Source organism: Triturus cristatus, chromosome 11 (genome assembly GCF_964204655.1).
Source record: "Triturus cristatus chromosome 11, aTriCri1.1, whole genome shotgun sequence".
NCBI lineage: Eukaryota > Metazoa > Chordata > Amphibia > Caudata > Salamandridae > Triturus > Triturus cristatus.
The window spans coordinates 355,021,400-355,047,617 of record NC_140594.1 but is presented as its reverse complement, the minus strand read 5'-3'; the positions used below and the strand labels follow the sequence as shown (position 1 = coordinate 355,047,617).

The 26,218-nt window shown below is 42.6% G+C and overlaps 1 protein-coding gene across 3 annotated transcripts in view; it reads right to left on the bottom strand.

The window, feature by feature from the left end:
- LOC146784167 (uncharacterized) overlaps window positions 1–26,218 on the bottom strand; it is a 901,426-nt gene that overhangs the window by 605,912 nt on the left and 269,296 nt on the right. For all 3 annotated transcript variants that reach the window (XR_014970387.1, XM_085633210.1, XM_085633211.1), the window contains exons 9-10: window positions 15,730–15,855; window positions 5,658–5,864 (exon numbers count right to left, since the gene is read on the bottom strand). Coding sequence is in view for 2 of the 3 variants with exons in the window: in XM_085633210.1 (XP_085489336.1) it covers window positions 5,658–5,864; window positions 15,730–15,855 (333 nt within the window). In the remaining variant the exon portion in view is untranslated. The remainder of the gene's footprint in view (window positions 1–5,657; window positions 5,865–15,729; window positions 15,856–26,218) is intronic.

Sequence of the window (26,218 nt, the reverse complement as noted above, 5' to 3'; positions counted from 1 at the left end):
AAATATTGCTTGAACTTTAAGGGTGTGTTTAATATACAATGCATAAGCACATACTCAGGCATCACTAGGACATAAGTGCTCATGGGTTTCAGGACTCAAACCCAGCAGGGTGAACACAACCTTTCATCTTTCCAGGGTTGATAATGAGCACGATTACTGTACGTAATAGTGATACCTGTAATTTACAGTGCAATCAAATCGTACAATTGTGAAAGTTTGCTCTACATGCTAAGGATTTTATCTTTAAAGCGGTTGCATCTGTCTGAGGTTGGGCTCATTTCTTCTTGTGTTGTAATTTTTTATTGTTGAACAGGGGAACAACTTACATTAAAGTTTCGTATAAAATGGAAACGTTCAACTGGTTCATGTTACACCAGTAATTAGTACAATGTAGATGATAATATGTCGAACCGAGGGAAGGGATAGCGGGTGGAAATAAAGTTGGGGAGGAGAGGTGAGGGGGTGGGAGAGAACGGCTAGGTTGTAAGGGGGGAGTGCGAAGCCGTGATGTTTAGCTATGGTTTGATCCAACCAACTTCCCTTTACCACCTGATGCGCCTTCACTGTGAGTCGCAGTGCAGTGGGCCCTCACAATTGTCAGGCGGTGGGGTGGGGATATCACTGTCACCCCTCTAGTCATATCATCTTAAAAACTGTGAGGTGAGGAAAGGGAGGGGGGGACTGTGACCTGAGTGTGAGTGTATTGCATGTGTTGGTGCAAGGGGGGAGAGGGGTGCGCTTAAGAGATATGGAGGAGAGGGGCTCCGGGGTGCAATGTGGTGTATGCCATCGATCCTGTTCTATGAGGAGGGTTGCTGCCACTGGTGGGGGGAGAGGGGGGATGGGTGTGAGGGGAGGGAGGGAAGGGGGTGGGGGTAGTGCTATGGTCTCGGGGTACTGGTATGATCAATGCGCCGGGGGAATGCCTCTTAGGGACTTCATCGGTGAGGGGTGGCTCTGGTAATCTAGTAATCTGGTGGACTGCGTGGTCTGTGTCCCCAACGGAAGGAAGAAGGAGAGAATTGGAGAAGGAAGAGAGGGGCGATACTTAGGGTAGGGGAGGAGCAGGCTGAACGGTAGGGATGGGGAAGGAATCTGGGTGGGAGTAAGGACAAGGGGGAGAGGTAAGCGAGGGGGTCTGGAGAAGGGGCCCGAGGCAAGTGGTGGGACCGGAGGATTGGCCCACTGGGAGGGGAAGGGGGAGATGGGGGGGAGCCTCCTTTGTCTTTCAAGTTCATACTTATGCAGAAGGCACGCAGATTAATTTGAGGGTAAATGGAGACCTTTATTCTATGACCTGAGCTCCAGGCAACTATTTCACTCAAGGGAGCACTGCATCAACAAATGGGCCGAACATGCTACCATTTTATTTCCATCACAATCGGGCCAAACGTGAGAACTCAATAGAAGCGTGTACCAAGCTGCCTCAATGTACACAGTATCCAGTGACTATGTTCTGCCCTGAAATGTGTGAAAACAGTGGGGCATATTAACTAGAAAATAATGCAGCACGAATATCTGACAGATAATGATTATTAATGGCAAAGTTCTGTCTATGCCACACATTCTCAGGGCTAATGGCTGACATGCTGAGGCATTCATGGCAACATTTCTGGCTATCTGTCGCATAAAAGGACACATTGGTGACATTTGTTGGTTTTCTGGGTGATATTCTGATATTTCCTCGCATGACAGGGGTCCATCTATAACAAATGTTGGATATTCATAGGGACATTTTGCCTATGCTTCACCTAACAGGGTCCCTGTAAGGCTGCATCGGGGGCTAGTTTATTGCACAATGTGCCTTCTTAGACAGAGCTTACTGAATGTGGAAGGCAGGGAGTTGGAGTCTGCATTGTACAGCTACGGACTACAAACATGGCTGCCCAGTGGGAAAAGACTAACAACACCTCCAGGTCACTGAAAGACCTTGTGAGGCAAGACCGGAAGGAACAGTATAAGAACATTTACCAACAGAGTTATGGCGTCTGACAACATATCTTAGTAGGCTTCACCACTTTGCCATCAATAAAGTTCACACCCAGTCTCCCACCTCCCAGTCTTTGTTATTTTTCCCCCATCCCTACCCATTGCTTCTAATATTTGATCCATGGTCATCTACAGGCACCCTTCAGATAGTCACGCTTGCACCAAGTACTCTTCCAGGCCCCTTGTCAGATGCTGGTTTCCTGGGCTCCAGGGACAGTATCCAGACTTTACCTATGAGCTCGTTATAGCCTTCTGGTAAGTGTAAACAAGTAAGTTATCGTGCTCGAGTGTTGCATATTGCTTAATTCTTATTCTAATATTGTTGAGTATTGCCACTATTCTGACCATTTGCCTGTATCTTTGCAGGTTAGTCTTTCTGAGTGGATCCATAAACAAACGATACTTATTGCCGCACTAAAGATTGAGACAGCAGCAGGCCTAACTAGACAGAAAGAGTCTGTGCTGTGTCCTTATCTTACTATTTCCTTAACTTCCTCCCACATCCTGTTACCATTGCTATGCTACTCCAGCAACCAGATAGGAGCATATGGAAGGTACATTCTCCTACAGCATCTGAATGCCCTCTTCTTGGCATAATAAGGGGATTCACAGCCAAATTATTTGACTATTCAGACTTTCGCTGGCACAATAGGGGCTCATCCTGGACAGTCTGTGGCCATTCAGGATGACAGTTATGTTATCATAGGTATACTAGTGGCCCTTCATTGACATATTGTAGTAATTATATTTTTCCATACAAACATATTAAAGCAGCACATCATGACATTCTGTGGACAGTGACTGCAGCATTCAACTTATCCTAGGCATGATAATCACCCATCCATGATATAATGTGGCCATTCCTGGTGACATTCAGGCTATCTCTGACATTTAAGTAGGTCATTTCTGAAATAATCTGTGCATATATGAAAACAATATGGCTATCAAAGGCATGCCTTGCCCTGCTGAACTTTGGTTGTATGTAATTACATAGAAAAACAATTTCATGGCATAACATTACTGAGAAACCATTTCATCTAAACTGTTTAATGGAAATCTTCAGAATGAATGGCATTTACCTTTTCACAGAAACCAATTCATAGAATGTCTTGATCAAAATTGGCTTTTGAATGCTTATGTTTTTTAAGCGTAAATGAAATGGCTGCAGATCTTACATTCAGAAAAAGTTTTGTCTGCGATATTTATTTCAGAGTTTTCCTTCAAGTTGACATTATATTTATATCTTTTGCATTGTCAAACAATTACTTGGGATGCTTTTAATTTGCTGACTCATCACCACCCGTAAACACCACCCCTCGCAACCTCTTAACACCATCAATCCCTTTCCCCTTAAGTTCTTCACCAAACTTAAACTACACTCATCCATGAAGCCTAAAAGCTCTTTCTACCCCAGAAATCTACCATTCCTGAACCATAAAATCACCCACTACCCCTACCTCTACCCACTCCGGAACTCTAAAAAACCTTTTTCACACCTAAACCCCACCCATCCCATACCCCTTAAAACACCTCAGCACATCCAGATCCCCCATCTCTAAACCCTAAAAAATACTCATCGCCCTAAACACCAGCCATCCATGACCCATAAGAATTAATCACGCTAAGCTACTCATACCAGAACTCTAAATACCCCTTTCTACATCTAAAGTCCATGAGTCCTTAAAACACCTCACTAACCTAAACACCACCACGTCATTAACCCTGCAAACTCTTCTCCACCCCACCTGCTACCTATAACTGAACTTAAAAAACCTAACCAGCCCTAAACTTCGCCCATCCATGAACCCTAAAACCCATCTACACCATTACACCCCACCCATCCCTGAAACTTAAAAAACCCTCCCACACCTAAACACCACTAATCTGTGAACCGTTATAACCCCTCACCACCCCTACACTCCACCCATCTCTAAACCCTAAAACCCCCTTTCAATGCCTTAACTTCAATTATTCCTGACCCCTAAAACCTGCCCTCACCATCAACGTTACTCATCCCTGAACCCAAAAACCCCACAGAAGTCCTAAACTCCACCCAATTATAATGTAATTTTGGATCTTTCCTTTAAAACATTTCCTTTAATATTCAATTTTTTTTGTATTTCCTTAAATGTTACTTTCCTTAAAATTGGTTTTCCATGATTTGGTTTCTCCCAATGTGGTTGCTCAATATTCATTTTCCATTAATTCACACACATCACTGAACTTTACCTTTTCAGACATTCTTCTTCAAAAATTCTACTTAGTTCGAAGGTAAACCGAGACCGAGCCCAATCCACCTCATGTATACCAACCTGTAGTCCATCATGGTCACCCATAACCTTTGACTTTGCCCTGGTCTTGTGCAACTATTGGTCTATCCATGGAATATTGTTGGCTATTGTTGTAGACCAGTGCATATTCCAGACATTACACTGGCCCATCTTTCACATATTCTTTAGGTATTCCTGAGGATATCCTGACTATCCCTGGCATGTTTGACACAATGTCAACATTCAGTTCGATATTGTATAAAAGGCAGAATAGTGAATCGACCTTATCATGTTTTGGCATTACTCTAATGAAAACGAGAAACACAATATACAATGTTTCTAAAAATCAAAAAATTAAAGTCCAAATGTATTATTTTATACAAAATATCTGTTAATTTTGTAGCAGGATAATCAGTGACTCCACATTTCAAAAAATATAATCCATTCGCACAGTCCTTGATGAACTCACGTTTATTCTAGTGGAATATGCTGTGGCCCTGTGTTGATCGAATTAATATGAGGCCTGGGTAGTGAACTCCGATCCCGGAGTTTTCCACACTCTACGTTCCCAAAAGTGTTTTTTCTCGCTCGCGTTTACCAACCCCAAGTTGGCGAGCACGAGTGAGGAAAATCAACTTCCTGGTGAGATTTTTCCTCGTTTGCAATCGTCAACATCAAGTTGGCAAGCGCGAGCGTGGAAAATAAACCTCACGGCGAGATTTCTCAATGTGGGAGAGGTCAGGTTTCTCATTACGAGTGGTCGCGTATGCTCGCGACTGCTCACGTTGAGAAACTGCCCGTTTGCGTTGAGAAAGCTGCCGTTCATGTAAAAATCTGTTCGAGTAGCAGAAAAGGAAAGCCTGCGCTGTGCATGGTGCCGTTCGCGATGATCACAAAGTGCGGACAAGCATCCAGCACTGTGCAATCACCGCGAACAGCATTTTTCTATCAACTCCACCCAGGTTTAATTAATATCTGGAGCAAAGTGTGTGTGTGTGTGTGTGTGTGTGTGCGCACGTGTGCGCCTGCACATGTGTGTCTGTGTGTGTGTGTGTGTTCAGAGAAAGATTGAAGGAGAGACAGAAAGAGTGACAGAGTCAAAGAGGGAGGGAAAGCCATTCCTCGAACAAATTATATCACAGTGTCAAAAAATATACTCAGCTCACAAAGCATACCACTACTTTTTGTGCAAGTGGGGACATCAGCAAAATGTAAAAGGATTCCAAGAGAGGTGCACTAATAACTGAAATGAACGCATTTACATTTGAATTCGATTTAGGAAGTGCATCAGAATTATCTCTTCATTCTCCAGAGAAGATCACTTTTTGCAGAAACACAGTGCCTCACCTGAGCATCATACGTGACTACTTTAATGAAATGCAAGCAGCTGGTGCTCACCTTTTAGATCCATCCAAGGCTGCTCCCTGAAGCTGATCACTTTCTGGTTAAGAAGGACCTCCAAGTCAGCTGCTTCCTGTGCGGCCTCTGGATAGCGCACTTCAATCACGTCTGATCCATTCTCCTGCATGGCCACAGATGACAGACCATGGGCCTCCACACTGTCATTCATATGTATATAAAGCAATTCTGCACTGTGGCCTCTACCTTTTGGAAAAACATATATTTAGGTTCAGTCTGATGGAAATAAAAACAGCTGTTTGAACATGGTCATTATCCTTACTGAATCTAATATCATCCCGTCCTAAATCCCTCATACCTTTGCTATTGGCAGGTGACCTCTGTATAACAGGGACTGTCAACCCTTACTGAGTGAAATAGAGAGTATTAGATTTAATGTTTATCATGCAAGTCTCATGTGTAGGCTACATAGTACTTTGTGACTGACTCTGCACATCATTTTACTGAGAGGCCAAAAACGTGTTATTTCGTTGCAAGGTTAAGTTGTAACACAGCGTAGCTATGGGTGGGCCTAGAGAGGCCAGCCCCCTCCATATTTATTAGTCACTATCCCAGATTAGGTTCACACAGACAGTCATCACTGTGCCCAGATTACACAGAGAGTGTGTGTTGGTGTACATGTGATGCAATAAACATGAACTGGTGGTCTGTGGCTGCGTATTTGTACACCTCTTCTTTTTCTCTTCATACTTCTCTTGCTGTACTTTGTTCTCAACCCCACTTCCTTCAGCTTCTCCCTTCCCTTTTCTCTCTCACACGTTGCCCTACTTTCTTCCTACCAACACTTTGCTTCTCTTCTTCCCTCTCCTTTCTTCTCGCTTAGTATCTGTTTCATGCATACTATATCTCCAGCTTGATAACAGGTATTATTAGTAGACTATACTAAACCCAGGTGCAAGGTTGAGATGGTGTTTGTTAGAAATGGGATTTCTGGTTGGCTGAGGAATGCACCCAGACCAGGCAGGAACCACCACTCTAGTTAGGGTAAGCTTGATACACAATAAAACAACCTTTGCTCATCCTTTGGTAGCTTGGCACAGAGCAGTCAGGCTTATCTACAAAGGCAATGTATAAAGTATTTTTGTAACACACACACACACACACACACAGAGTAACGCAATGATTATACCACAAAAAGACTCCACATAGGTTTAGGGAAATAGAGAATATTTATCTGTTCAAAATAAAACCAAAATGACACAAATACGATCAGTAGAAATTGAGATATACATTTTTAAATAATGAATGCAAAAACAGTGCCTAGAAGTCAATAGCACAAAAAGGTTACATGCTTTCGCGCTAGGCCGGCTTAAATCATAACTTCAGGCCAGCTAATTGACGGCAGGCCGGCTACAACACCCAGAAAGGACCCAATGAAGAAATTCCTGCATAGAGCAAGTGTTGATGTTGAGAGTCTAGTGCGTTGTTGAGATGTGCAAAGGGCATCCCGCTTTGTCGTCGAGCTCCATTGAAGTGAATGCAATGCATCGTCGTCAAGCCGCACAAAGCGGCATCGTCGAGCTGTGCAGGCTGTGGATCCGCTGTTGTTAAGCAGCCTCTGCATCGGCATCGAAGGGCGATGTGGCAGAATTTCTCACGCAGTCAATGCAATGCATCGGTTTTTGCAGAAATCAGCTACAGAGCCCACGTCTGAGGCCCAAAACCTAGTGGGGGCACCTCAGGCAAGTGTAGGACTCACAGAAGGCAGAGTCCAGCAGCACCAGCAGAATTGCAGGAAGTCTCTTGTGCCCCTGAGCCTTCAGAAAAGAGGTGGCAAGCCCTTGGAGATCACTTGGAGGGAAGGTGGCAGAGTCAGGGAGCATCAGGCAGCAGGGCAACAGGCAGAAGAAGTGCTTCCAGATAAGCAGTCCAGTTCAGTTCTTTAAGCAGCACAGCAGCCTTACTGATAGAAGTTCAGTTCCAAGTTCCAAAGTCTGATTTTAGGGGGCAGAGACCCAGTACTAATACCCAAAAGTGCCGTTTATGTAGGGAGTGCCTTCAAAGGAGCTCTCTGAAAAGCACAAGGTTCCCTTTCGACTCAGTCCTGTCTGCCAGGCTACCTGTGGGGGTGTAGGAGGCTGGCTTAGTATATGGTGCACACTTCTTTAAGTGAAGCACCTTGCACTAAACTAGACAACCCTTATTGTGATTTTAGTGGAATTAGACAACCTGAGAAAGCTCACTAAGTGGTAGCTGTGCAGAGCAGCCTTCAAGCTTATCAAGAGAAAGTGCTAAGCAGCTTGTTTTACCAGATCTAATCATTTAGTGCAGGTTAAACAACCTGTTTAACACTCCTTCTGGATAAGCCTGAAAGCTGCTCTCCAGAGCTACCACTTAGAGAGCTTTCTAAGGTTGTCTAAGACCCCTAAAATCACCCTAAGGGTTGTCTGGATTAGTGCAAGATGCTTCACTTAAATTAGTGTGCACCACATACTATGGCAGCCTCCTACATTGGTGGCAGTGGTGGGATAGCTCGTGCATGGCTCCTGGTCTTCCTCAGCGTTACCTGGTCCTCACAGCTGCAGCAACAAGGTCACTGTCAATTCCTTTGAACCAGTGCTCATTGGTGGGCATTTCTCTACTGTGCCTCCTAGTCACCTCCAAGTGGCATAGACACTCCACTCTGCTTACAGGTTCTCCTCTTCAATAATCCGCCCATGGATTCCACCAAACTCCTGCACAGTCTTCTCCAGCGGCATCTTTCCTGAAGTCGTCCATTGTGGTCTACGGCGGTTTCTGACGCACCTATGCAGCCAGCTTCCCTGGTGTAGGTATCCTGGTTCCTGGGGTATCCATGGGCGGGGTGACTCTCCAACCTTCTGTCTTCCATGGGGTTTCTTCACGGTCCACTGGGAAGGGTCCTTCTCTTCAAAATTGCAACCGCAACTTTCCCGTTGACTTCCATTGAATGTACAGCTCTGTTTCCACACTGCACACAGACTCCATGGGGTTCCTGGGTACTCACCTTGGGTGGTTCCTTGTGTCCACAGCTCCTCTGAGTCTCCTGGTCCAAATCCCTGCTTCGGTCGCAGTTCACATCAAACTTTTTTGTATATGGTATGGTCTTCACCTGGAGACTACTGTGTATTGTGCTTAATGACCTATTTGCAATTGAAGGATTGTTGTATTTGTGTTGATATCTCCAGGTAGGAAATATACCAATGTGTTAGTGAGTGTTGTATAATAAATATAACTATTTTTATATATACACTGTGTGGTTCTTTTTTGATTAACCTACACTACATAATTAGATCTGGTAAAACAAGCTGCTTAACACTACTTCTGGATAAGTCTAAAGGCTGCTCTCCACAGCTACCACTTAGAGAGCTTGCTAAAGTTGTCTTAGACCACTAAATCAGCATAAAGGTTGTCTGGATTAGTGCAAGGTTCTTCACTTAACCCCTTCAGCGCGGCGCGGATTTCCGCACTGTGTTGAAGGTTCGGTGCGTGGGCGGGGCCATGACGGAGCGGTTCCGTCATGCGCACAGCGCAACCGACTCGCATGACGGAACCGCTCCGTCATGCGCATCGAAAGGGTTAAATAAGTGTGCACCATATACTAAGCCAGCCTCCTATGGGGGCTATCCCTCCTTTGTGTGTGACCAGAACACTAACTATTGAAGTGTAAGTGTCAGCCCCTCCCACTCCTCCCTGCCAAGGAAGACCCATTTGAATGCAGATGAATGCATATGAGTGCCCTGAATACAGACGAGCCTCAACTTCCTGTGTTTGTAGCAGTCTAAAGGGAATGCACACAGTGTAGCCGCCACCCAACCCAGACATGTATTGGAGGCATGCTGTCAGGCACAAAGAACAGTAAGTACAGAGAAGTGTCCACTTTCTAAAAGTGCCAGTCCTAAAACAGTAATGTTAAATCCAACTTCACTAGTAAGCAGGATTTATCATCACCATTCCAAACATATCAAACATGAAAAAAGCCACTCCTCTATGATCAGGAATTGCAGTTTAAAACTATATTAAGGAATTCTCAATGCTGGCCTTTGAGAGGGGTAGGTCTCACAGCAGTGAAAGTGAAATAGGCTGTTTATCACTACCTGCACATGCAAAACATAGAAGGGAATGTACCTTTTACTTACATAGCAGCCTGCCCTTAGGGTTACTTAGGGCCTACCTCTGGGGTGACTTATATGTAAAAAAAGGCAGGTATGAAAGGCTACTCCTGTGGGTGGCACAAACATTGCTGCTGCTCACTAGTAGCATTTGAAGAACAGGGCCTGAGTATATGGTATACCACTTTACAAGAGACTTACCAGTAAAACAAAATATGCCAATCAGGTTTACACCAATATCATCATGTTTAGGGGAGACACACATTCACTTTAGCACTGGTCAGCAGTGCTCAGAGTCCTAAGGCCAACAAAAAGAATCAACAAAAATTAAATGGGAGGCAAAAGGCAAAGGTTTGGGAGAAATACCACCCTAAGGATGACAGGTCTAACAGTGAGGCACAGCCAAACTCACGACCTGCAGATTACAGAAGATGTCAGTGGACAGCATTTAAATCACTGCATCATCTTGCCATCTTGATCCATTATCAAATTAAATTCTTGCAGCTGATAACTTCCATGATGTGCAAGTCACACGGTTAAATCCTAACAAGACAACTTCACCTTGGAGGTCACGCAAGCTAAGATGGCCGCCCCCCCGTGATTTCCTCCCGCGTTTGCCCTTAAACAGCAAATTGTTCCTATCTACAGCTGGCTTTACCTTGTTTTCTGTGTCAGCAACATCGTTTTGGAGACTGCGCTATCCAAGGAGGAGTTTTGCGAGGCTCCTCAATGCAGCAGGAGAGTCTATTCTGCTTTCTGCTCTTCCTCAGTCCTCTCCAGTCAGGGACTGCAGAGCTTTCCTGTCAGGGGGCGGAGCAGTATTCAGGCAAGGGCAAGGCTCTGGCCTAGACACTCCCACTGTCCAATTTATCTGCTGCACTACCTTTGACTGAAAGGTCTTTCTTTTTTTTTTAGTGCTTTATCCTACATTAGTAATACATCCAAGTGCAAATTACAGTCTAATTGCTATGGAAGGGGAAAATACAAATGTGCTACACAGTAAACGGAAGCAAAATACTTCTCCATCTTCAGTTAAGTCTAAAATAGGGAACATTCTCTGGCTTTATTACTTGATGGGATTCAAGCTGTTCATTCGAACACAGATTCTATTGCGTCAGAAATAAAAAATATACGTAAGGACATGGTGAGTCTGTTGATGAAAATAGCTGATAATTAAATTAAAATTCGGGATAATAAAGTCAAAATTGCCAGTTTTGCACCACTTCTAGCAAAAATATTGCCCATGTCCAGTTTACTTCTTGGCTTGGAAAATCGTAATAGACAGTACAACCTTCATATATTTAACTTGCCAGAAGATGTGGAAGGTAATAATTGTAGGTCCTATTTGGGGAATTTATTACCTGGTCTTTTACACCTAAAATGTTCAGAGGAATTTGAAATTGATAAGGCAAACAGAATTCCTTCCCATCTTAATCCACATAAGAATAAATCGTGACAAATTATTTTTAAAGTTCTACATCATCACCACCTAGTGTTGATATGGAAGGTAGCATGCGAAATTCCATCATTAATGGTTAATGGCAATACAGTTTTCATTCATCAGAATTTTGCAAAAGAAACCGTGGAAATTCGCAGACTTCACACGATTTTCGACCATTAATAAGAAGTCTTGGTTTTAAATATGGTCTGTTCGACCCTTTGACTATGCAGATTTAGAAAGACGGTTTCTCAAAGTCCTTTCAGTGCCCTGATGATCTTTGTCTCTTCTTGGACCAACATTCTCAACTCGCCATGGATACGCATGAAGCTGATACTTGAACATTAACCTCATTGTTTCTTTCTAGCTAGATTGGTTAACCAATTTTTCTATGGGGCATAAATGGTTCAGTCATACTTACTCTGTGCGTGTGCGATTCAAGATAGCTATTAATGTTTATGTGTTGTCTTTTTTATGTTTGTCTCTGTCTTTCTATTTTCTTTTATTTCTATTATTCATCTCTAGAGCTACTTTTTACTCTTATACTTTCTAACTTTCATTTCTTTCCCTGCAATTATTTAGTCTTCTTTCCATAAATGGCAAATTAAATAATATCAAATTGATATCTTTGAATGTTAAAGGTTTAAGACATCCTGTAAAATGCACTTGAATCTTAGATTATTTAGGAAGTCATAAAGCAGATATTTGTTTTTTACAAGAGACACATATTGATGACACAGTTTTAACATTTATGCAGAAAAAAATGGGATAGCACTGTTCTATCTTCCCCTGCTGTTCATAAAAAAATGGTGTTGCTATTCATTTTGCAAAAAGATTACATTTTCAACTATTGAGCAAATTTTCTGATTAAGAAGTCGTTACATTATAGAGAAAATTAAAGTTCAAAGCACAGTTATGTTTTTAAATAATGTATATGCCCAACTACAGATGATCCACAATTTTTGGTCTCTTTTTACTACAGAGGTACTCAAGTTAGGCAATGTTCCACTTAATGTTGGAGGAGATTTTAACCTCATTTGTGATCCTTTATTAGATAGATCTTCACAAACTAAATATCGACCACCTAAATCTTTCTTCACTTTAAAGTCATTTTTTAAAACAACTAAGTTGGTTGATGTTTGGAGGTTACATCATTCAACAGAATTTTTGTTTTTGTTTTTCAAATCCCCATAATTCTTATTCAAAATTAAATTATTAGTTTCTAGACAATTAATTCAATCAGTTATTGCACCAAATATCTATGGCTGAAACCATAAAGCTCAACATAGATGGTGTATGAATATATATATTGTACTTAACGAAAATAACAAACCAAAAATGTTATCCGCACGTCACGATTTCTTTAGTTTTAATCCAAAAGGCTCGACATCTATGGTGATTCGATGGGATGCCTTTAAGGCTTACATTAGAGGAGCATCTATTTATCTTATGGCTCATGAAAACAAATCCTTTAATTCCAAGATTAAGGAGTTGGATAAACAAATTGCTAAATTTGAGAGACTTTTCATAACCTTTAATGAATTTAAATACTAAATACAAGTGCAAAACCTTCGCTATGGATTTAACTCAATAATAAGTAAAAGAGTTGGTATGCAATGTTCTAATACTAAAGCCAAATTCAGTTTCAATGCTAATAGATCTGGAAGACTCTTACCAAATTATTTTATGTATTAAAAAAGATAAAAACCCAAATACATTCAATTAATGGTCCCAATGGAAAGATGGCCTTATCTCAAAACGATATTGTTAATGTATTTTTATTATTCTTCAACCTTGTACAATAAACCTCTTTCAAGTGATTCTTCCTTGATTGACAGTTTTTACATAAATGTGGTTTATCAAAAGTGTCACAGTCAACCAAAGATAAATTAGACTCGCCAATTATTGTGAAGAAATTGAATTGGCTATTCAATTCCTTAAGCAATGTAAATCGCCTGGTCGTAATGGAATTCCAGCTGAATTTTACAATGAATTAGCCAAGCAACTCACCCCTCATTTGCTTAAGCTTTTTAGCTTTTTTAGTGCTGCAGGTTCCACTTCTGGTTCTTTTACTGAAGCATTGATTACTGCTCTTCCTAAACCTAACAAAGACCCAACTGTTGTATTGAATTATCTTCCTATTTCCTTAATAAATCAAGATTGTAAACTACATAATAAAATTATTGCCACCAGGTTGTTCTCCGTATTGGAGACCCTTATTCATCCCGTTCAATCTGGTTTCATGAAAAATAGATACTCTGTTAACAATCTTAGAATCTTATTACATGGTATTGAACAGGGGCCTGCCTTACTACTACCATCTGGGGTACTAGCATTGGATGCTGAAAAAGCTTTTGATAAAGTTAATTGGCAATATTTATTCCATACTTTATCAAAGTTTAATTTTGATGATTCTTTTATTCGAATGATATCTTTATTCGAGCCCTTCTGCTCGATTGGTCATCAATAGCCACATTTCCAATACTTATTTTTCTGTTTAGAGGTACCAGACAAGGTTGCCCCTTGTCCCCTTTACTTTTTCTTCTTGTTATTGAACCCATACTCACTACTATTTGAAATTGTATAACTAATACTGATATCAATGTCAATAATGTTATTGTAAAACATTAGCTTATGTAGATGTTATACTTTTGTATATTAGTAATTAATTAGAATTATTCATTCTTATTATCAGCAGCCTTAAGATCTATTACCGCATGTTGAAAAGATGCATCTTTATTGTCATTGCATGCTTGGTGGTCACAGATAATGTTTCCTAGGAGAGGTGCTAACTTATCCATGACTGGTATTATTCATAACAATTCTTCTCATCATTCATTTTGGAAACCGATTGATAATTATATGGCTTTATATTTATAATGTTTGGTTATTATAAGTAGCTCTGTTAAGGTTTTTCCTATATTGATGACTTTATGTTCCCCTCCCTTTTAATTGAATATCTATCATATAATTTTGTATCTGTTTTTATATTTAGGTACTGCTATGCTTCCAAATATTTTTTATGGGTACTCAATTCGGTGCTCTTATTTGTATTCTCCTTTTTTTATTATAAAATTCAATAAAATATTTTGAACACAAAACATAACTTTAGCTTCCATCCATCAGATGTCAATAAACTGAATACCATTAGATGTGCTAAAGGTGGTTGGATGTGTGGTACAAAGCCCTAAATAAATGAAGTTATTACTGATTGTACTACATCTGTAAAGATGGTACTCCTGTTGGTTCATAAACTTTAGGCTAAGAATATAGGTTTATTTCTGCATCTGTTGATAAGAGTGTTGCCACCCTTATGAATATGGTGCATCATACGATTGTGCCATAATATGAGGGAATACAGAGATGGTGTTTCTTTAGATTTAATGACAATGTTTTGAGTGTGGACAATAGCCAAAGATCATTTCTATCCACCAAATACACATAGAAATGTGTAAAGTGACTGAAGTCAAACAGCAAGAAGGCACACATAGAGACCCTGCTCTGGGACAAAGGTAAAAAGCTCTGTTCTGTGTTTAAGCACCTGGGAAAATTCTGTGTTACAGCATTTTTGGAAGATACCTATTGTGACAATCTAAGAACAGCGAAATCATGGCAGGAAGGTTGCCTGTAATGATAAAACGGCTTATGATAACTTGTTTATAGGTCGAGCCTAGACAGCTCGTGCGCCGTCCGGAAGATCTGTTGTATGTACTTTGTAGGCTCTGGAGATCAGCCCAGGACTTGTCTGCTTCCACTTTTGCTTAGGGACTATTTTTTCTGTTCAACTGCCTCTATTTAACTTTATTGATAGAAAAGCAAACAGTAGAGGTCAGTAAAATACCAGAAATGCTTTCTGCTTGTTCAACTGCCTCTATTTAACTGTCTTGATAGAAAACGACCAGTAGAGGTCAGTAAAATGCCAGAATTGCTTCCTGCTTAGCGACTTTCTTTTTTTATTTCTCTGGCAACTGCCCCTATTTAACTTTCTTGATAGAAAACGACCAGCAGGGGTCAGTAAAATACCAGAATCACATTAACATTCTCTAGATTACAGGCAATAGAAACATGCCTTCCAAGAGCACACGTAGACAATAATATTTTTTTCAAATCTTATATTTTCAGTGATATGACCACCAAAGGCCCCAATTTTATATTAAAAACAGAGCTTTGGACTATACCTTGTCCCACTGATAGGCAATATTTCTCTCCATGTGTACCCATACCTGGTGTGGTCCACAGTTTGGTACTCACTTTCCCTCCATGTTAAAGAAAAGTAGATGTTTCAGCACCCACTCTAATGTGCTGCATAGCTAAATAAATGTAAGGTCCCAAAGGCGAGACCGATTGCATTGCAAATGCTCGTTTATTTAGTCCTTTTTTTTAAACTTCTGTCATGTCCAACTTTTATAAATAGCTAGTGTAACTGTTACCCAAATTATTGGTACACCGATTACTAAATGCAGAAGGATGAAAGGCTGAATCAGTTTTGCTGGGATTCAAACTAATGACCACCAAATCACTCCATCATATTGCCTCAACTTACCCACAGGCTGAGTCCTTCCTTGGATGGTTAAGGTGCTGGACTGGACTAGTGTGTACTCTCCTTTCCCTTTGAAGGTGAGGTTTGCCCCATCGAAGGTTACACAGTGGGGATCTCCGAAGATGGAAGCTGTTCGGGGTACAAGACATTGATCAGGGTGAAACCACAGATACACTTCTGTACAATTCAAAGCATTTCATGGACTTGGGAGCAAAACTCTCTAAATCTCCTGTCCGAAGCATTAGCTACTCGATAATAAAATCACTCTCTGATATTTCTGAAGAACTAACCATATACCAGTCAGGAAAAGCAAAGGGAAATAAGTCTAAAGCCAGACAAATATTTGGGAGTCAATTTACAAAATATTTAATGAATATGTAAAGTAGTACTCATGTAGTAATATTTCATGCACTTTTAAATGCGTTTATGAACTGGCCCCAAAGCTTTTAAAATGGGAATAATAATGTAATAGTCATGTACAGTTAGCACAACTAGAAAGGACTGTGCCATCTTTGCACGTTTACTAATAGGGCGTTGGACATTGAAGGGTCAATTAACATGTATTGTATGTGCAGTATTATTTCTGTAGTACCTACTCATACATGCCTTTGTGAAGTGACCCAGCGGAAAACAGCCCTTTGAGAATACTCTAACAATCTTAAACTCGAAGGAATAAGTTACCTTACAATAAAAGTTATTTTGGAAGAAATAAGGCCGTGTGATGAGATGTCCCGATTTCAGGGGCAGTCCTGGTTTCTGGACATCTGTCCCATGGTCCCCTCATTTTTATATAAATAAATGCATGTCATGGTTTTGAGAGAGAGAGGATGGAATAAATATTCATGCAGACATAAATCTATTCTGGAAGATTTTGAAACAAAATTGGGTGGAATTTAATTTCTCCATTTGCTTGGATTTGGGTGAAGAAAGTTTTTTTGATGAAAGAAGTATAAAATAACAATTCTGGCCTAAAAAGTGAATCTACTAGATAAATAACGTGTTGAGCGACAGTTGGTCCTGTGTTACACAGCAATGGATACTGGAAAGATGTGTTTTGTCGTGTGAGGACTGAACTAGGACTCAAGTTAGACTAACCCTTGGTGGATAGCTCTGCTGTTTAGGGATTATGGACGCTGGTGTTTGTTCTTTGAATATAACCTCCTGTTTAAATTCTCAGACTGTCATTATCATATACTTAGTTCGTACCGCCTGTATAATCTAGTTGTGCATACGTATAAAAGAATTCAATGTACAGCAGTTACAGCAAACAACATGTTTATCTAAAATAGCCAAGACCGCCTGGCATTGACAATGAAGTATTTATTCTGTTTATTAAGGTGCAGAATATCTCATGAGTGGTGTTGCCCCATTTTTACTACTGGTGGTGCAGACGTTCTCTTTATCATTAACCATCCTTCACATAAAAGTATAATAGAAGCTCAGAGACTGAATGCCCGATTCATACTGCATCCATGTCACATCGCAGTAACCCGGGTCTGTTCTGGGTTATTGAATGCCAGATCATCTTCTTTGGATCCTGGGACAATCATTGGCCACTGGTCATTATCTGAAGTAGCCCTATTGAGCATCACTAGTAGCAAAAGGTCACATTACCAGTGTACTCAACTTGGACAAATTACTGTCATTATTTTGCAGTTGCGCTATACTACCAACAGAGGTCCTCACAGCAGTGTGCTACGAAGATGAAGAGGTACAATTGCACTATACTATCAACAAAGGTCCTCACAGAAGAGCCCAGTGTAGGTGGAAAACTTGGTGCACACTACTACCAACAGATGTCCTTAAAGAAGAGTACAATGGAGATGAAGATGAAAGTTGTAGTTGCGCTGTACCAAAAAACAGGCGTCCTCACAGGAGGGTGCAATGTAAATGGAAAGCTAATTGCACAATACTATCAATCGAAGTCTTCACAGAAACAAAATGAATGTATACTTACACTTTGGAAGAGTAACTTATGCAAAAAGGCACACATCGTTGACATCTTCAGAAAATACATACAGCACTGATTTGCACCAAGGTCCAAGTTTTCCTCATATAGTTGCTCATAGGTCTCATTCTTCATGGGAAGAAAAAGACCTTTGAGCAGACATATGAGAGGGATGTGATTCATCTAAATAGAGAATATGATTTGGCATACTGATCACCTATAACTTGTGCCTTATGACTGGTTACATAACCACCTACATAAAGAGAAACATTGCATAATAAATTTAAAAGACCACATTCTTACCAAATTAAGCCCTAAAGCAAAAAACCAAGTGGGGATTTTGGGCGTGTGCACTCTAAATAGGATTGAGAAGAGAGATTAGGATATACATCTGTTAATGCTATCTGGCTATCTGCTATATCAGTCAAATGATCTATCATCCTGATGAATACATATTATTTGAAATGTCGCCGAAACTATGAAATTATAGTCAATTTTCCAAGACATTGACCAAGAGAGGAGGGACCACAAGATATGAGAGATTATATAATGTTTGAACGGTTAAATAAAACATTACATTTTTCTATAAGTGATGTTCACCTCATTAAGCATTTTTATTGAACAGACGAGAGTGTGCTTGGGTTAAGGTTTTAAAGATTTTGTGGCAAAAAATATAGAAGAATAGAGTGAAGTGCTGTGGAATGGAGTGGCATACAGTGAAGCAGCATAGAGTGGAGTGGCACAGAGTGGAGTGGCATAGAGTGGGGTGGTATAGAGTGGAACAGAGTTGAGTGGAGAGGCATAAAGTGGAGTGGCGAAGAGTGGAGCGGCATACAGTGGAGTGGTGTAGAGGGAATAGCAATAAGTGAAGTGGCATACAGTGGAGTGGCATACAGTGGAGTGGCATACAGTGGAGTGGTATAGAGTGGAATAGTGTTGAGTGTAGTGGCATACAGTGGCATAGCATAGAGTGGAGTGGGGTGGTATAGCGTACAGTGGAATAGCATAGACTTGAGTAATGTAGAGTGCAGTTGTGTACATTTGAGTGGCATAGACTGGAGTGCCGTGGAGTAGTGCAAATTTTAATAGTGTACAGTGGAGTGTCATACAGTGGAGTGGCATACAGTGGAATTGTGTAAGGTGGAGAGGCATAAACAGGGGTGGCGTAGAGTGTAGTGCTGCAGTGCGTAGAATTGAGTAGAGTGTGGTGGTAGACAGTGGGGGGCTGTGGAGTGGAGTGGTTTGGAGTGGAGTGGAGTGGAGTGGCATAGCATGGAGTGGCATACAGTTGAATGAGCTCCGGGCTACTCGCAAAAAACGATTTCAATCCTTTGAGTGTTTATCAGTGTAAATCATCTTACAAGCCTCCTCTAATCTCAGGTAGAGACATGATCTACCACCCCTCTCCCCTGATTAAACCAACACCTTCATCGAAGAGTGCATGGAATTCTTTACAGAACAATTAATTAGCTCTGACAACATTATTTTTCTCTGTGACTTCAACCTCCACTGGGGTTCTGAAGGAAATAAACCACTGGACCACTTTGCAGCTTTTCCAGAAGACAATGACCTCTATCACCGCCAGAAACCCACACAATACAAGGTGCCACTTTCAACCTGATTATCTCCTCAACACCTCTCCTTTTGTCCAGTGACTCCACCCTGGTTGATTGGTCGATCACCAGCATATTCCCTTCATAGTCTCTTTCTCAAACAAGAAAACCCCTGGACAACCATAGAAAGAACAAATCTGGTTCAGAGATACCTGCAACATAGATACTGAAACCATGACCAACGTAGCCATATCAATCTTGACCAGTGGCGTAACGATAATTGAAGGGGCCCCCCTGCAAGGTACGTGGAGGGGCCCCCCTCCGGACTCTTATCAGGAGCTCCCCGGCCGAAGTGCAGTGCTGAGGGGGCCCCCTGGAGATTGGGGGCCCCCTCTGCACTGCGGGAGATGCGGGGGCCTGTGTTACGCCCCTGAACTTGACCTCACTAGTTCCTCATCTTGCCATCAACAAGGCCACAGACAATTTCAACTCCTGCATGGACTCCCTGATCAGGGAAATCACACCCATCAAGAGCAAATACACTAAACCCAAACCATCTTGCCCTTGGTAATCCAAAGACCTCTACGAAGAAAGGAAAAATTTCAAACAAAAGTACAATAGTCACATCTCTATGGCCAAGGCGTCACAAACAGAAACGAATGCACTCACCCTCCTGGACCTCTCCGCACCTTTCTCTGACAAGTCACTCATCAGAAAATGTTGGCACTTGGGTATCTGTAGACCGGCCCTCAAGTGGATATCCTCCTTCCTCATGGACAGAATTCAATGTTTAAACTTCCCCCCTATGCCTCAGAACAAAGGAACTCATCTGCGAAGTCCCTCAATGATCGTCGCTCAGCCCAATACTCATCAAAATCTGCATTATGACCCTTGGAGACATCGTCAGAGCCCACAGCACCAACATAGTCTCCTACACCACCAGCATACAGCTCATCCTCTCCCTTACTCATTCAACCAGCACAGCCAAAGCAAACTTCGCCAACGACATGGGAAACATTGATGCTTGGATGAAAGACAACTGCCTCCAGCTCAACACAGATAAAACCGAAGTCCTAATCTTCTGAAGAAACCAGGTGGCCCACTGAACTTGGCCTCCCACTCACACATGTGGACCATGCCAAGAACCTCAGGATCATCCTGGACACCAACCCCTCCCATGAGCAGACAGATCAGCGCAGTCTCCTCATTATGTTTAGACATCCTGCAAATGCTACGCAAGATTTTCAAGTGGATCACACTGAACACCAGATGAACAGTCACCCAGGCCCTTATCACAGGCAGACTTGATTATGGAAACGCCCTCTTCATCAGAATCCCAGCCCATGTACTACACAGACTCCAAACCACCAAGAACACCACCATCCGACTCATCCTGAACATCACGTGAAATAACCACATCTCTCCACACCCCAACAATCTCCAGTGGTTCTCAGTTCAGGAAAGATGCAAGTTCAAGTTACTCACCCATGCCTGCATAACTCTTCACACCGGTCCAGCTTACCTCAACCACCACCTTGACTTCTAACAACCCATCAGACACCTTTGATATGCATCCCAGGCAAGAGAACAGCTCCCTCACATCAACAAGACCAGAAGCGGAGGACCGTGCTTCTCATACCTTACAGCCATGATCTGGAACAACCCCCAGAAACACCGCAGAACCTTTCTAACAGGCATGATCTCCTCCTCCCCTTCAGGCCTGCCCTACTAAGCACCCAGATACCCTCACAGGTGATTAGCCACGCTCTACAAACTCACATAACAGAGCAAAACAAAGCTCTTTTCTTTTGAACACCAGTCCTGCCAAGCATGACTCATGAGGTAATAGACTTACGCATTCCAGTGTGGCGCTCCACATCACCGCACTGAAATGCATTGGTCACGCATTTATAGTGCCATGACCACACCGTGAGACGTGCGCTCAAGGAACCTAGAACTGTATTTAAGTGGCTAGCGTGCTGCCAGTAAGTGCGCTCTGTACCTGATAAATACACTTTTGCCCTGAACTATATAGTAGGGGCTGTGTGAGCTAGTCGTGGCTTCAATCAGCTAGCCAAGCCAGCCTCCCGCTCTAGCATACCGCATGGTCTGCCAGCGCCACTTGAGGTGATATAAAATATTATCAGGAGGACTCTGCAGTGCCTCACGTGGATCCAGGGGCGGAACCTTGTCTGTTTGTTATTTTCAAGAAAGCCGCAACCCACCATGATCACTCAGTGACTGATTGGCCCCAGAGATCTCAAGGAAGTGGCCGACAGCTTTTGTTTTCTGTGCTGCGCTGAAGCCAGTGTAGTTCAGAGGGAAGATCTGACAGCCAGGTAAGATTGTTAGTTAATATTTTTGGGCTGTTTGAGGGTCTGTGTGTCCCATGGGGAGCACCAGGGTTTTATTGTTGATTTCCCCGACATCAACAAAGCTTGCCTGGGCCTTAAACATTGCACGCAAGGAGTCTCTATCCTGCACAATACCTATGCGGCCAGTGGAGGTGGTGGGCAGCAGCGTTTGGTTTCTTTGCTGAGCCTGGCACCAGTGAAGGGCCTTCCCAACCACGTGAAGATGACCGTCACTATCATAGGTCAGTGAGTGGGCTGATTTTCTTCTGCTATTTGAGGGCGGACGTCCTAGTTTTGGTGCGCAGCACCGGGTTTTCCTGTTCTTCCCCTGATATAATTAAGAAACCCTGCCAGGAGCTTAAATGCCAGGAGTCTCTCTACCTTGCATAACACACGTATACAAACCGAGGTATCAGGACGGGAGGCAGCTTTATTTTTCCTTGACTTGCGGCTAGCTACCAGTGCATGCCTAAAAGGGTACCATGTGTCTGGTCCGTCTATGGGCTTATTTTGTTTAGCTGTTTGTGGGCATGGTGCACCGGATTTTACTTTTCATTTTGCTGATATTACAACAAACGTTGCATGCGGCAAGCTTAATTGCATGCAGTCTCCTATACATTGCAAAACACGATACATAATGTCTTGACAAATTCAAAACTGCCCTTACTTGCTAATATGGGCCACATTTTAATTGCCTGATTTGCTTAATGAGGGTGGGCAACTTTTATTTTGGTGCCAGGGTTTATGTGACTGTGTCTTAAGTCTTCTTTATTCAGCCCCAGCATGTTTCCCTTGTCTTCATCGCTTGGTTTTGCTCCTGCAAAAGTGTCACTAATAGTCATTGAAAATGTCACTCATAATTACACTGAAATTATGAAAATGTCACACATAGCAATCTGAAACCTTGGCAGCTATGATGACACCTGGCTTAACCGCTCCTTCTCCTTTCATACCACCCGCAACCTGCACAAGTGGCTGAAGAGCTTAGCTTGGTACTGTACCACCTGCTTTTCATTTCTATGTTTTACAACAAACACGTGTGAAGCGCTCTTCCTCATGGGGAGGCCAACCTGGTGATTACTCCACCTTTAAAGTAGTCGCACCGGTATTTGCTGCAAGTGGTGGGGCGGGGGATGGGGTGGTGGGGGCATAGGTATCGTGAAGGGTGGGGTGAAATAAAGAATATTTTTTTTTAAACTTATCTTCAGCCAGCCGCGCCCGTATTGCGCTCCTCTCCTCTTCCCTATTCTTGATGCACCCAACGGCAAATCCTGAAACTGCTCTCACATGAGAGTAGCTTCAGGATTGGCCTGAGCGGTCTCGATTATGGAAGTCTATGCCTGCCCTCTCCAGCTCCAGCTACTTTCCGAGCTTCACGGTGAATGACGGTTTGGCTGGCTAAACCGTCATGTGCAGTGCAGTGAAGGGAGTTCACACACCACTCCCCTCAGTTTTGTCAACCCCCAGGCCCTTCCTGTCACATTTTTTTGGGGGGCGCGATGCTCCTCCGCCATAGCGGATGAGCCGCTGCTTCAAATACAGGTTCATTTTCTTTTTCGTTTTTATTTTTTTATTGTGCAAACTCGACCCAAAGGTATTGGAGCGCTTTACATGAGCACCGTTATGTTACATATTCAGGCACTGGGAGATTGGGTGATTTGCCCAGAATCACAGGATGTGGACGCGACTCCAAGGCTCCGAGGCTCGAACCCTGGTTTCCAGCAGCACCAAAGTTCGGCAATCTAGCCGACGGACCACATCCTCTCCCCATTTATTGGTATGTTCTGCTTTATTGTAAAGCGCTCTGATCCCTCCGGGCCATGTCCTCTCTACATAAAATCACAAAAACAATTGAATAAATAAATAGGTATTTTAAATATGAGGCACTTCCAGAAGGCATGGGCAGACTGGAGAGAATGTCGGGCCCGGGGGAAGCAGAGTCGCAGACTAGTCTTCCCCCGGGGTCATTCGCACGATAGGGCCAGGCTGGGGTTAGGGGGTGGAGTTTTGATGTTATTGTTTATTTGAGATGTTGTGCAGCCTGGTCCTAATAAATGGCCTTTTACGCTTAACCATCAGCGTGGTCTGTTTATTGCGCGAGGGTGGTTAATAGCGGCACCAAGCCACAAGCATACAGGCTCACCGGAGATTGAAACAGATTCACGTTGAGATAATGGTAGCAAAGTCACACAACCAACATAGACCCCCAACAATTCCACTAGATGGCAGCATTGCCGAAGAAATCCTATACGAATCATCTCTGGAAATGCACTTGTGTTTTTCAGCCTGCGATGTACGGGCGGCTGTGCTATTATTGTGTGGTCTTTACTGTGCTAAATGTGCGCTGCTAAAACATGCTACTAACACGGTGTATAGAAAAGCATGCATGTCAGAGTGGAATTAGCATCTGTTGCATTTGATAACTTTATTTCGGTCAGAAGACCATAAAAGCGTACAAACATACATCCTCAATTACATATACACAATAAGACAATAAATAACATTTCAGAGTTAAAAATCCTGTTTTTTTAAAAAGAGATTAAACTGAAGTCATCAATATGAAGGTAGTTAAGTTAAGAACGTTAGTCTCCTTCGCCACATGCTGTAGAGATAGCGGGATACAGCGAAGACAATTTTTGGGTCGGTATCATAAACTAGAATCCTGTAGGCCTGCTTAAAATGGCGAAGACCCAGATTCCTACAAATGGGGATCAGACAACTTTTCCTAATTAAGTGATACGCGGGGCAAAAGAACAAAGTGTGTAAAACAGACTCAGATTTATAGTTACAAGCAGGACAGCTTTCCAAATTTTGTGCCTGCCACTTGGAAGTAAGAGACCTAACCGGTAAGGTACCATACCTTAGCTGGATGTACAATTTGCGGGCAAGTGGGGGTTCTATTTGGTCCATGAATTCCTCGAGTTTAGGGTCTTGTTTAACCAGGAGGAATTCCAAGGTCAACCTACCCGTAATTAAAGAACTCTGGTGTGAAGAAGAGTTTTCCAAGGACACCAAAGAAAGAATTTCCTTCCTTGATATCGCAGGGCAACTTTCCTCCGGATTCGCCCACATTTCCAGAAGTCCTAATGAAGTACAAGCTTTATTAATATACAAAAGCCCAGGGATCTTTTTTGGTTTAAGTGCAGGCCAGATCTCAGCAAACTCTAATTTGAATGAGGTCAGTTCGGGCACAGACCAAAGCCTTTTCCAGTACAGGATGGGTTTTGCACTGATGATCTCCTCTATGGGGACCAACCCAAGATCAAACCTAAGAGGGATCAACGGTGTGCTGGAAGGAAGCCCCAAGAGAGATCTTAAAAAGGATTGCTCAGCCCTTGAAAGAGACACTGACTGCTTGTGTCCCCAGAGTTCGGCCCCGTATGTTGCGGCCACTCTAGCCTGTCTACAGTAAATTTCAAGGGCGGGAGAGACTGGCTTAAAACTCGATCTTTTAAAAACTTTATTCAAGCCCCCTGTCAATTGAGCGAGCTTGAGTGTTGACTTTGCAATCTGGGAGTTCCAAGAAAATTTCTCAGTTAAAGTCACACCCAAATATACAAAGGTTTTAACTCTCTCGAGGGGAATACCAAATAAGACTGGATTGGGACGCACCCGCACAGGGGGGTTAAAGATCATATATTTGTTTTTTTCCAGATTTATTTTGAGTCCTCTTAATTCACAGAATTTGGCGAAACCATTCAGGGTGTTTTGTATGCCCGTCGACGTTCTAGATAATAACAAGGTATCGTCCGCGAACATCAATGCGGGCACACGTCCTGAAGCTAGTCTGGGAGTGTCAGTATTTTTTATAGAGTTTAAATGGTCAATGAGGCCGTTAATGTAAAGGCTGAACAGTGTGGGGGCCAGGACACACCCTTGGCGAACTCCTTTTGAAACAGGAAAGCGATCAGTGAGTTCGCCATATTTACCACATCTTACTTGGGCATAATTATTGGCATGAAGCCTAACTAAGACAGCCAATAGATAAGATGGAAGGCCCAGGTCTGCCAAGACTTGCCATATTTTGGCACGAGGGACCAGATCAAAAGCAGCCCGCAGGTCCACAAACACCAGGTAGAGGCTGCCACCCTCAACCAAGGCAGTTTTCCAGTACAGGACCTGCAGACGAAAGATCTGGTCTAAGGTGGAAGTACCAGCCCTGAAGCCTCCCTGAAAGGTGGTCAGGATTTCATTCTCCTCAATCCAGCCAAGGACCCTGTCCAAAAGGACTCTCCCCATTAGTTTTTGTGAGGTGTCTATTAAACTAATAGGTCTGTAGTTGGAGGGAGTCAATGGGCAACCCTTTTTAAAAACAGGTACAATTTCAGCCCCAAGCCAAGTGTAGGGCACTTCACCCCCCTGTAGAATGCTATTAAATAGGACAACCAGGTAGGGTGCCCAAATCTTTGGTTGGGACTTAAATAGATCTCCGGGCAGTTTGTCAAGACCTGGTGCTTTATTTAGAAGCATTTTCCCAATTGCGGATTCCACCTCAGCCAAAGTAAAGGATTCAATAGAGGCAAGATCCACTTGGACAAGAGAAAAATCAAAGGTATCTGCAGAAATTCTATCAAGGTCATGTGTGCCATACAAGTCACCAAAGTGTTTTTCCCAAATTGAGGCAGCTATATTTGGGG